The 12675-nt window shown below is 46.1% G+C and overlaps 1 protein-coding gene across 1 annotated transcript in view; it reads left to right on the top strand.

Annotated features, from left to right (window-relative positions):
• Positions 1–7674: 7674 nt before the first annotated feature.
• The window catches only part of LOC144123382 (calcitonin gene-related peptide type 1 receptor-like), a 44363-nt gene continuing 39362 nt past the window's right edge, over positions 7675–12675 (top strand). The window contains exons 1-4 of the mRNA XM_077656224.1: positions 7675–7823; positions 9634–9812; positions 11267–11460; positions 12349–12483. Coding sequence (XP_077512350.1) covers positions 7782–7823; positions 9634–9812; positions 11267–11460; positions 12349–12483 — 550 coding nt within the window. The 5' untranslated portion in view covers positions 7675–7781. The remainder of the gene's footprint in view (positions 7824–9633; positions 9813–11266; positions 11461–12348; positions 12484–12675) is intronic.

The following is a 12675-nucleotide window of genomic DNA, read 5'->3' on the forward strand; positions in this document are numbered from 1 at the left end:
GACGAAGCATTAGACACCCAACGAGCAAATAATAGTACCGACTTCTTTTAATCATAACAAGTAAGGGCCGGGTATTTATACCAACCACCACATCAACCGAAGTACAGGGTGAGCGCGAAGCATATTGCAGATATGCATCGGCGGTGTCCTGCAACTCGCATCAACATATTATCCTGATAAGATGAGCGACTTACACTAAGGTGATGACTAAGATAAACTTTCTGTGATCAGCCGATAGTCCACTCACCGGTTGATGTCCCGCCTCACAGCGACAATGAATACATATGCGCTGTCACAGTTATTGCCGGACAACAGTACACTCTGATTGGAGTATATCTTGAGCCAGGCACGCCATTTGATGCTTTGAGACTTGAAGACTTGAAGCAAGGACGCCCTCTCCACATATTATTTGCGGAGACTTCAATGCTCACAATGAAATTTGGGGCAGCTCACATACATGTGCCCGAGGTGCCAAGCTTGCAAAACTTCTCTCCAAGCATTCAATTCAGCCATTAAATGACGGCAGCATCACCTACATCCGAGGCCCGACGACTACCAGCAGCATCGACGTGACATTTGTCACAGGTTCATTCGCCCACAACTTTGGCTGGTGCACTGATTTGGAGACACGTGGAAGCGACCATTACCCAATCCTCATATCGGCTTTCCATGTGCCGAGGAACCCAAAGAAATTCCTTATAAAATCTACAGACTGGGACGCATACAAGGACGCTGTAAGCAGAGGAGTTACTGCGGCAACTCGCAATGAGGAATTAGCATCGACAATTGCGTATTGCCTGAGGGCGAGTACACAAATTACTGCTAAAAATGATAACCTACCTTCAAATGATGACACATTCCAAAGGCTTTGCGCTATACGAAGGCGAGCTGAAAGGAAAGCTCTGCGCACAAAAAGCTTCGGTGGCCTACGTGCATGCCGACGGGCACAGCGTCACATTCGACGCTACATGGATAAACTCAGTCGGCAAAAGTGGCGTGACTTTTGTTCTACGCTGGATGTGCGCAAACCAATAACCAATATTTGGCGGATAGTTAGAGGTATGCGCACGCCACTTCAACAACTCCACCCCTTCGCTGCACTCTCCCTTCACGAACAAAAATCTATAAAAGAAGTCTCAGAAGAATACTGCAAGCTGCTGTCGTCAGGGTCAGGGCATTCGACACTCTCCGCAGATGCTCAAACAGGTATCCCAAAGGCGGCAGTGCCAGCGTTAGACCTGCCTTTCACTATGGAAGAACTATCCACAGCTATCGCGGAGACAAACAGGCGCACGTCTCCGGGTCATGATGAGGTGACCTATGACGCCATTGCAAAGCTACCCCACACCTCCCGTCTTCGACTCCAGGAGTATTACAATTCTTCCTGGATGGCTGGTGAGGTCCCCACGGAATGGAAGCTGGCGAAAATCGTGCCCGTTTTGAAACCCTGTAAGCAGCCAACAAGCTACGCATCATTCCGGCCCATTGCCCTACTGAGCTGCGTAGGTAAGCTCATGGAGCGCATGATCTGCAAGCGCATAACTTGGTTCCTAGAAAGCCGAAATGAGTTCCCCCAAGAAATGAACGGGTTCCGTCAAAACAGGTCTGCGACTGACAATATCATCGCCCTCGTCTCATCAATTGAGGAGTACCTTCATGCTGGGTACATCCCAACAGCCATTTTCCTAGACATCAAGGCCGCTTTTGACTCCGTCTTTCACCATGCAATTCTCGCAGCCTTTGGCAGTCTTGGCCTTGGAGGAAGGCTATACAAGTGGATTGGGCATTATTTAAAAGAACGACAAATTTTTATTACCACTCCAAACGGTCCAACACGCTTTCACGCAGTGGAGAGGGGCGTACCACAGGGAGCGGTGCTCAGCCCTCTCCTGTTCAATATTGTCCTTATTCACATAAGAAGACACCTTTCGCGAGGGGTCCGCATAACAATTTATGCTGATGATATCTGCATCTGGACCGCGTCACGTTCGCGCTATATTACCCAGCAACGTCTTCAGAGAGCACTATTGCACATTTCGATGTACCTGGCTTCCAGAGGTCTTCGTCTCTCGCCAGAAAAGAGTATTGCAATGGCGTTTACAAGAAAAACGATGACCCGATATCCGCTGCTCCTAGGCGGACGATCGCTGCCATATGTACGATCTCAGCGATTCCTGGGTGTTGTAATCGACTATAATCTGTCATGGTCACCTCAGATAAAAAAACTCCGTGCGAGGATTACTGCAGCATCGCAAGTGTTCAGGTTCATGGCGGGAACAAGGTGGGGTAGCAACTGCCGATCAATGCTTCTGCTTGAAAAAGCCTACGTTGAAGGAACCTTGCGCTACTGTCTACCAGTGCTTCAAAGATTATCTACATCAAGCAATAAGACTCTCAATGCCGCACGGAACAACTGCCTGCGAATTGGCCTCCCAAAGGGTTCCTCTGCAACAGGAACAGTAGCGGAGGCAGGATGTCTCCCACTAGAGGTAATTGCCGCCCAGGAAACTATGCGTACCCATCTCCGCCATGTCCTGCAAGGGAAGAAGCACTTCCTACACCGTGTCCACCTAACTCACAGCAACTCTAGCTTTGGCCAGGCAATGCAGCTCCTGCCCCTTCCTACAATTAATCAGCCACAGAAACTACTCCCTCTGGCCTTTCCTCCATGGACACTCTCTCCTCTAAAGGTGAAGAAGTCTGTTCCAGGTGTGAATGAAAAGAGACGCATGCCACAGGCAGCACTTCTGCAAGCTACTCTCGCCTACTTAATCGAAGAATATAGGCAGCACACCCATATCTTCACCGATGGTTCAACTACTAAAGAAACTTCTTGTGGCCTTTATGTGCCCTCAACAGGTCATGCCCTTTCTTACCGGCTGCAGCGGAGGACCTCCTCTACAACAGCTGAGCTTCACGGCATTAAGGAAGCTGTTTCTTACATCCTGCGCCGAACCGCCGGCCGTTGGGTTATCTTCACCGATTCAAAAGCATCTCTGCAGATCCTGGCCAACCTGCCGAAGAAAACGAATCACCAGCCAGTTTCCCTGGACATTGGGTATATCCATCATTTAGCTATTGCCGCAGGCCACTGCATAACATTTCAGTGGGTACCTGCTCACTGTGCCATTATGGCTAATGAAAAAGCAGATGAAGCGGCCCGTAAGGGCCATCAACATCAGAGATACATTCGAAGTTTTCTCACAAAATTTGATGCGTCCCAAATGGCTAAAAGTTTTGCGTACGAAGAAACGTATCGGCTTTGGAGTTTACCGACACATCAGTACCAATTTCTTCACTCAATCGACCCACATCTTAGATCAAGACTCTCACCCAGAATTCCTCGACAACTCGAAACACTTTATCACCGACTTCGTCTGAATGCTGCATATACAAACGGCCTGCGATACCGTTTTGGACAAATGAACAGTCCGCATTGTGACAACTGTGCCTCGATAGAAACTGTGGAACATATCCTGCTTGAGTGCCCTGCGTATGCTAACGAGCGTGCGTACTATGAACATTGCATGCAGAAGCTCTGCCCAGTGCCCCTAACAATGGACAAAATTTTAGGCCCCTTAGCCTGCTTCAGGCAACAGAGACTTGCAATGAACTTTCTTTTTACATATTTAAAAGACATTGGACATCTCGATAAGCTCTAAATTCACTTGCAGGTTACCTTCATGCATTCTTCTTGCAGTGAACTTCGTCAGCCCATTTGTCGGACTGTGCACTCCATCATTCCATAGGTTACATCAATACTCGCCACTGCATCCTTAGTACCCATTTCATGGCTGCATTTTTTTTCCCCTTCCACCTCTTCACGCTGCTCTCCTTCAGTCTTTATCTCCCAAATTCCCCTCCCTACGCAGAGTAGCATGCCAGCGATATTGAAACGCCGGCTAAATTCTCTGTTTTTTTATTAAAGAGTCTCTCTCTCCCTCAACCAAAGTCATGAGGGGTATGGAACGAAACGTTATGTCGAATGTAATGACGCTATCACTTCGACGCACTTTTAGCAAGCACATTCAGTGTGTTCCTACAGGACACTAATAAAGTGCACAAAGATGTGCAATTCTCCCTGCATTGTAAAGTCACGTGACTTTCAGCAAAAGGGAGGCCCTTTCACGACCTAACAACATTAGTATCGGATTTCCCTGGACTATACGGCTATCCTTTGCACACAGCTATTTCGTTGAGTCAACTTGCCGGGCTCACGCGACTTGCAGTATCATGCATCGCATCAAGTCGCTATTGCAATGTTATCGCTATCGCTAACTCTAAACGCTTTCGCTGCGTCATTACAAGTTGTGAAACTGCAAGCGAATAAAAATTAAAGCCCATCAGCATTAATTTGAAAGTAATAGTATTGATAGAAGCCTGACAATCAGGCCAACCCAATATGTCGTGATAAATAATGGTGAATCCGCGCACCTGGAAGTGGTTTCTGGTGTGCCGCAAGGGTCCGTCTTGGGAGCAATATTATTCCTTATATACATTAATGACGTAGGTTCTTGTGCCGAGGATGAGGTAAAAATCCGAAATTTAATGACGAATTGCGTCATTTACGATGTTTTGCGGGGACAAGAGGACCAACTGAAACGGAACATATCATTAAATAACATTTTCCTCTGGTGTGAGACGTGAAGCATTAAATGAAGTGTCTAGACAACAAAAATTTTAAGTGAAAGCCATAAAAAATTGCAGTTTAGGTTTATCTATACATTACGGCGTCCGAGCTCAGCCAGACAGACACCGTTAAGTGTTTAGGTGTAACACTCACGCGTACATGGAAATGGGACGTGCATAATAACAACACGCACGCAAAAGCGCTAAGAACACCGGGATTTTTACGCATAAGATTGGCCACAGCACATGATGATGTAAAACTCCAAGCCTGCAAAACCGTAGACCGTCTCGTCTTAAAATATGGTCGCATAGTCTGGAATCCTCATGATCAGTACTTAATAGATAAGCTAGAAAGCGTACAAGATAAAGCGCTAAGATTTATCTACTCAAGGAATTCTCGGCATGATCGCGTCAGTGCACTTAGAACACAGGCAGGTATTCCCACACTTGCAAGTAGGCATCGTGTTGCTGCCATGGAGTTCATATTCATGTTTTGTCATGGGTCTATCAATATCAACACAGATCGGTAGCTTCAGCCACAACAGCGTTAAACTAAACGAAATAATGATAAGAACGCCAGGCGTTACATTTAATTTTTTTTTTCAGCGTCCGTCGAGATTTGCAATTCTTCATCACGGGATGTTGTTTACAGTGATTCTGTGCCTAGCTTTACCAATAAATTAGAATATTTCTTTCTTTCTGTTCCGTATATCGGAAATTTGTTTCTGTTCTTTTCAAACCTGGGTGGAATGATACGTTTGTTCGAGTATCATACTTACGTGCTTATATCATGTACAAAGTGATACATATTTTGAATACCACTCTAACCCCCCCCCCCCTCTTGTATTGGCCTGTCAAAGCTCACAGTATTGCTAAATAAATAAATTAATTAAAAGGTGAAAGTTTGAGTGGTGAAAGGCGCAACACGTCTGGTCGCAACCTCACAGCTGTTACTATCTGCCGGACAAGCAAGTTGAATGGCGTCTCCTTACACCCTTTCCACCTTTCGTAAGAACACGTCGCAGTTTCCCGCCAACAAACGAGGGCTGGCTGGCAACGAAACCTTTATGCATACGATTACTGCCACCCACTTGCACTGACGCCTCCGCGCCTTTTTCCCCCAGTCCTAACGCTGTTGCAAAGCAGTCTTTCCGTCGACAGCCTCTGGTGCTTCGCATTACAGGACACGCCGGGCTCGCTAATGACGTCTTCCAACACATGAGCGCGTAACAACTCAATGTGTCAGTTTTCGGTAGATGGCGCTGCCGGTTAAAAAGGGTTTGCGCAAGGGAGAAAAAAAAGCAGAATTTAAAGCACCTCTCACGATGCCGCAATGCTTTTTACATTTTACTGCTGCTTAATTTACAATTAATTTGCGTTAGTTTTATCCCCCGTACAAGCTGCCTCATATTCTAGGTTTCGTCCCTTAATGCCTCGCCATGGAGGTATAGCGACGCGGCCCATTCTGTGGCTGTACATTTTTAGCCCATCTCACACTTTTTCAACACACCTTTCTTGCGTAATATGACCCGCAGGTTGTCAGTTTCTCAGTTTTGCAAGCGCGTTAATTAATTTTATTTCACTACCCTACTCTATTAACATGAAACATGATAAGGGTCATTTTGAGTTTAATCGTTCGCTGTCTTCTGCAGTTCTTCGCAGTGTGGAATGAGAGCAGTCTTAGAATTCACAGCGAGAAATGTGAAGGCTGCAAGCACAATGTATGTCAGACGACGGTGTTGCGAATAGACAAAGCTTGAACAGCCAGACTAATCATCGAAGACTAATCAGCCACACGACGGCAGAAACTAGCGCCAGCACACCTTCCATCACGCTGCTGAAAAAGGAGCTGCACTAAAATAACGCTTAAGTAACTACATCCAACTATTTTACGGCAGCGAATGTTTTACCTCTGTGACCAAGTGATGTTTCTTTTCTGAATGATATATACTGCGCAAGCAAATAAACCATTTCTGTTGGCAGTAGTCAAGGCTTGTGTTTGTCCATTTTTTCATTGCGCTACCGTCGTTCCTTGCAAACTTGAGGCTGTTTTCTGTTCTTAAATCACACCTAACCGGCGAAGAAACATTAGGCCAGTGATGATGATGCCAATGATGCTGTGCTTAAGCGGCTGAATGTCCGGGTACATTTTTAATTTTGCAATCGGTTAGAGAACTTACAGCACCACTGGCAAAACTCTATTTAAGTGTAAGGTGACTATGCTCAAAGTTTATAAGGATCAGCCCGATCCCATATCTCCCTCTGTCAGGCCAGGACCATTCCCACCGACCCTCGTATGTGCTTGCCTGTTTCAGGTCAGATCTTCTGGCTTCGTTCATGTTCTTTTTCGCAATAAAAAGCGTGATTTTCAAGTTGGTTAGTGGCCAGGTTTCAGAGCCACAGAGGAAATAACATACGCAGTCGCGCGCGTTTCGAAAATGGTCTTCTTAACACTACAGATAAGTACACCCCGGAACTATATCTTTTCTCAGCTTGCAGGACAGACCTTCGAAGTCCTGCAAGAAATACTTCGTCCGAAAAAAAAGCATTATTTTGTTTCAAATGCGTTGTTTTTGGCTTTGGCAAGCCGATATTGCAGGGAGGCTTCGATACAAAGTATCAGTTTTTCGTCAGGGAGCGCAGAGGTCACTACAATACCTGCTAGTCATTAAGAGGTATGCAGCACCTCTTGGCATTTTGTTAGCTGAACTTAACTTCCAACACAATGGCAATACAAATAAAGCAGTATTAGAAAATGTACCATACCATGAGATTAATACACCTTAGGGACACACTTTACTTCGCGGTGATCCGGTATTGATCTTTCAACGTACGAAATCAGAACAAGAAACACAAAAAGGAGCTTGTGTATTTGATTTAAGCAGATATTGGAGATAATAACGTGCTCAGAATGACAATACTCATTGTTTCCTTTAGCTCTTTATTGCAGTCTATCTCATGGCCCTCAGCAAGTTTTGATTTCAGTAGCGTTTACTCTGTGAGGCTGGTAATTTTCATTGTTTTCTCTTTACTGGCAGATTTGAAATCGACATTTTACCTTCTCAGGGTCACTGCGTGCAATGAAGAGAGAGGAAAAAGGAAAGCGGCTGTCACGACCGCAGTAGCTCGATGCACGAAAAATTAAGGACAGCATGCTGCTGAGCCAACCATACCTCTACGTCTTCGCTTCTCTGGTAAGTCACTTGCCGCATGGTAATCTAAAAATGCGTGCCTGAGTAAGCGTAGCCCGCTAATGTGTCCGGTATTGTGTTGTGTATTGTGTTGAGGAGTACAATGCTACCTGACTTAGGGCAAATATGCCCACATTTTGCCTTCTTGTGAAATCGCACCAGCAACCACTAGCACTGTGCACGTGCCATAGTTCCCAATTTCTGCGCTGAAACGCGGTGATAGCGTTAGAGAAGCATACACATGCTCCGTTTACTTCAGGCAACAACATTGAGCATACACCATTACTCGGCTGTTCTAAAATCACCAGTGTAGGCAATGTGTTGGGTTTAAATCATAAAGAATGCATTTGTAAGTCTTCTTTCGTGGCCCAGCTACCCTGCTATAGTCGTGCGAAAAATGAGACTGAGAGAAGCCGGCGATGATGCCAAGAACGAGGCTCTTAATGGGTAAGAATGCTTGATGAGGAGATGCACTTGTCCTCACGGAACCGATCGCTTCTGTGGCGGCATTCTCTTCTCTGTCTCTACAATTTTTCCTAAACACAACCAGCTACAATACCAAATGTAGGTGAGGATTATTCTCTAGAGCGTCACGTTTATCAAGAAACTAACAGTTCTTTAAACAAATGCTGTTTTAGTTACAGGTTCACCTGCGCAAACGTAAATGCAAATCATCTCGTTTAAGATCCTGGTTCCATTCCAGGGAAGTACACATTTTAGGAAGTTTGTAAATTGGAGAACGGAAAAAGTGCGCTGTGCTACTTAATGTCATCTTTACCAAATGGTATTTTCTAAGCATTAAAGTGTTTCCTTCTGCGCGTGTACATTTTTATTCAATTTCATTCTATGCAATGCAAAGCATACTCCTTCGTTTCCTTCCTTGAGGACCGATGTCAGACGCACTTTGCTGAGATATGTGCCATGTTGAATGTTTAGTGGCGCGCCCTTCACACTCCTAATGAAATCCTAGCGCCAAAAAGGCAACTGATCACGACACTGCCAATTCTTTATAATTCGTGCACCGCATCCCAACACGAAAGCTCCTCGAACACCAAAACAACTATGCGGGAATGAAGCACTCATCATAGCAAGCCATTATAACTCTAATTTGAGGGCCTTAGGCCTTGCATCAAAGAACCCATACCAACTGAGTACACGTGAGCGGCACCACTCTTGTCGCGACGAGTTAGTAACGATATTCAGCCTCAGACAAGGGTCCACCGTAGTAATACCCACTTTTATGGCGCACTGTCGCATTCACTTTAGCGTAAGAACACAACGTCAGGAGTTTTAATAGCGGACAAAATTTCATGTCCGGGCAGTCCCAACGCTCAAGAGTTGGTCGCTGCCGAAAATTCTGACTTTTTTTTTTATGGTTGACAGAGGACTGTCCAGTAATGCATTCGCTCACTTAGAAATAGTGATGAATCGGTAGTACTTTACCGTAACTACCCTCATTTGATTGCCCGGAACTCGTTATGTATACTTACAACGCAGCAGTTTCCTCGTAATTCAGCATCCGCCTCGGATGCGAGAGGTGCGGGGTTCAGTGCCCAGTGCCGCCGAGAACCCACCGTTGATGCAATGGGTAAAGCTTCCCCTGGCCTGGTGCTCGGCTTATTCAAGGTGAAGTGCTTGGGAAATGGGTCTTTGACCCCGCCTTGAGCAAGCTGAAATGCCTTGTGCCATGGAGCTCTTTGGCCGCAGATGCCCTTGCGCCATAAAAATGCACTATCATCATCATCACGTTAGGTATACTTGTTAAAATTCTTACCACTCTGCCAGCGATCATCATTGCTGGTAATCCTCGCAGCTGGCAGCCGGCAGCCTGGGATTGGCGCAGGCACGGAGCTCCCAGTACGACAAGGCGCCAGGCACGTGTCGCATGGAGAGCCAGCAGTACTTAGAGCCCCACCTCTTCAGCCGGCTCACGTGCGCGCGCTGCTACAAGTACATGCCCAGCCTGGCCTTCAAGAATGCCGCCAGGCTTACGTACGGACAACCGCCACTTTCTTAGTTCACCTGCTAATATGTATCAGCCATATGAATTAGAGTGTCAAATCCAGCCTGATTGTTTTCATTCTTGTCCATGAAAAATGCGCTGTTCCGTCAATCCTCCCGTTATTATATCTTTTTTTCTAGAATTTCATGTTGCTGAAATGAGAGGTCCCGATATCTATATATATTTACTATGGAGCCTCAGCTGTACTTTTCTGACATGATGTTACCGCGTATTATTAACGAAATAAAATTTGAATTGAGATCAGTTGAATGGAAGGACGTCAACAGATAGCAGTATGGATAGCTGAGCGAGATGGTAAAGGTACATTTTGGTTTGAACAGCGAAAACGGACGAAAGGCCGAAGAAGAACAAGGTGAGCGCTCATCTGCCATTGTGGGAGGTCAACAACAACAACAACAACTATCTGCGTGTTCCTTGTTCCTTTTAAAGCGAAAGCTTCACTACGCCAGGTTTTTAAAAGGGTAGTGTAGTTCCGTTTATGATCTTGAAAAGCTTCAGATATCAAATTATGGAGCAAAGACACGTAGGCCATCGGGCGTATATATGCCAAATCAAGATGGTGGGCCACCTCCCAAATCTCTCGAATGTCAAGGTCAAGGGTTGAGAGCTGGGACAATTTGCGATGTTGTATGCTGGTGACGTCATATAAAAGAAATTTGGTAAACAAGCCCATCAGTCATGGAGATAGATACTCTGCTTGAGACAACGGGGGTGGAGCCACCGTCTGTGACGTCAATGGAGAGCTGTGTATATATACCGACGACGAGCCGGTGGGGGTAGAAACCGGTTTTTCGATAGAGGAGTAAGAACATCCTGCCGTGATAGCGCACCGGAAAGCGAACCTTCAACGTTTCAATAAGGCTAGGGAGAAACGCCGTGCCGAAGAGACGAATGAAGAACGTGCGACACGCGTCGAGAAACGACGGAACAGTGGTACTGCGAAGAAGCAGCAGAAGGGCGGGAAAGGTTTATTGACGCGAAAGGCAGAGACGTTGGCCTGAAAAAAAAAAATATCTGGTCTTCTATTCTGCACTGGGGATCGGGAAGAGGAGAAAAAAGAGGATCACGAGTGGGAATGATGATGACGGGAGGAGGCACATGAAGTAATAGCAGCAGAAAGTACCTAAGGCGCTACGTCTAACCAGCGACGCAGAGTCAGAGGTTTCTTTCGCTTCTCACCAGGTTTAACCAAGGCTAAACCACAGCTAATGTTTTCTATCTTTGGTTCGTTTTGCGCTGTTCCACCCAAAATGTAGGTAAGTGCATGAAAACTTTCTTTTCGCTTGAGACCCTTAGCCTACCTGGCAAACTCTGTTTCTGACGTGCTGTCTTCCAGGCTAGACGCAAAAAAGTACTCCTAGTACAGAGCCAGTGTTCTGCTTTGCTGCATCATTGGTCATTGATTTTACGCCGGCACTTGCAGGTACTGCGAAGAAGGCAGATTGTGCCCCGGTGACTGCAGTGGCGAATGCTTCATGCCGTATGGCAACTCCAGTGACGCGCGCATTCTAGCGACGTTCACGAAGGAGCTTTACGCCGACCGCTGGCTGAGCTGCTGCCGGGCGGCTCGCGACTGTTGCAGGGAGATGGTCGAAGATGAGCTCGCTGGCATAAAAGGTAAGTGAACAGCGATAAAGTGCCACGCACGCAGTGAAAGGAGGGGTAATGTGAGGAATAGCCAATTATTTCAACAATAAACTATTTTACTTTTAGAGTTTAACGTAAACAGACCACGAAATTGCTCGTCTTTGAAAGTCTGAACCGGCTTCGTGTTCACCACTTTTGTGTTGACTAATGCATGAACTGATAGGAAGATGAGACGCGACTTGCCCGGCATGAAAATACCGATGTGGAGTGTTCATGTTGACTCCCGGATATGGGTTTGTGATATGGGCTGCCCTTTTCAGCTGAGCATGGACGGGTGAACTCAGACATGGCGGCAACGTAGCAGGTTGAGAAGGAGGAACCATGGGAGGAGGAGCATGGCTAACGTTAAGCAGTAGCCTTCGTCAGCAGTCGTCTGCGGAGAGAAATCCGTCCTAAAATGGTCAAAGCGGCTTCAAAACTCCAAATGGGCAAACAGCAGAGGTTACACTCTAGCATTATGTGCGCCTAGGTTAAGTGGCCACCAAAACACAATCTTAGCAAGAGACTCTTCCATCGTTTCCACAGCATATCAATTCTCTCGTGCTCTAAATAATGCTCTGTCTTAGTCTTAGCAGTGTCTACTATCACTGGCATGTGCAGGCAGCCGCAGCCGATGAGGTGATCGAACAGGCTTTCCCAGAGGCAAATGTAAATTAATTCCACTAAACGTCTATACTGGACTTCCAATTTGTGAACGTGAAATTCCTGTGTTTTCTCGCTTCTTCGTTTCCTGTTTTGTCTGACACCTATGCCTTAGAAGGAGCTTGTTTTGGCTACAGAAAATAGTGGTAGCAATGAGTGAAGTTTTATATCGGTTTCATAACGTAAAACATACATCCATATTATTGCTTTTTTTAGCATTTGCAGATGGCGCTCACTGTCCTGCGACATGGGACGGCTGGACGTGCTACAAGGACACGCCCGCCGGGACAACCGTGCAGAAGCCATGCCCTGCGCATGCGTACTTCATCACGGAGAAGCCGCAGTGCATCAGTAAGCCAAGCTCAGTGTGGCACTACAACCTTTGTTGTTAAGTTCCAGCTTACTTACTAAGGTCGCCAATGGTATTTTATTACACCATAGTAAATGCTGTTGTATATAACTACAGCTATGAACCAGTAGAAAGGCATTCCGGTTGCTCGCACGAAGCCCAAATCGTCTCTCAGGTGTCTCCTCTTCACAAGT

This window comes from Amblyomma americanum, chromosome 3 (genome assembly GCF_052857255.1).
Source record: "Amblyomma americanum isolate KBUSLIRL-KWMA chromosome 3, ASM5285725v1, whole genome shotgun sequence".
Classification (NCBI taxonomy): domain Eukaryota; kingdom Metazoa; phylum Arthropoda; class Arachnida; order Ixodida; family Ixodidae; genus Amblyomma; species Amblyomma americanum.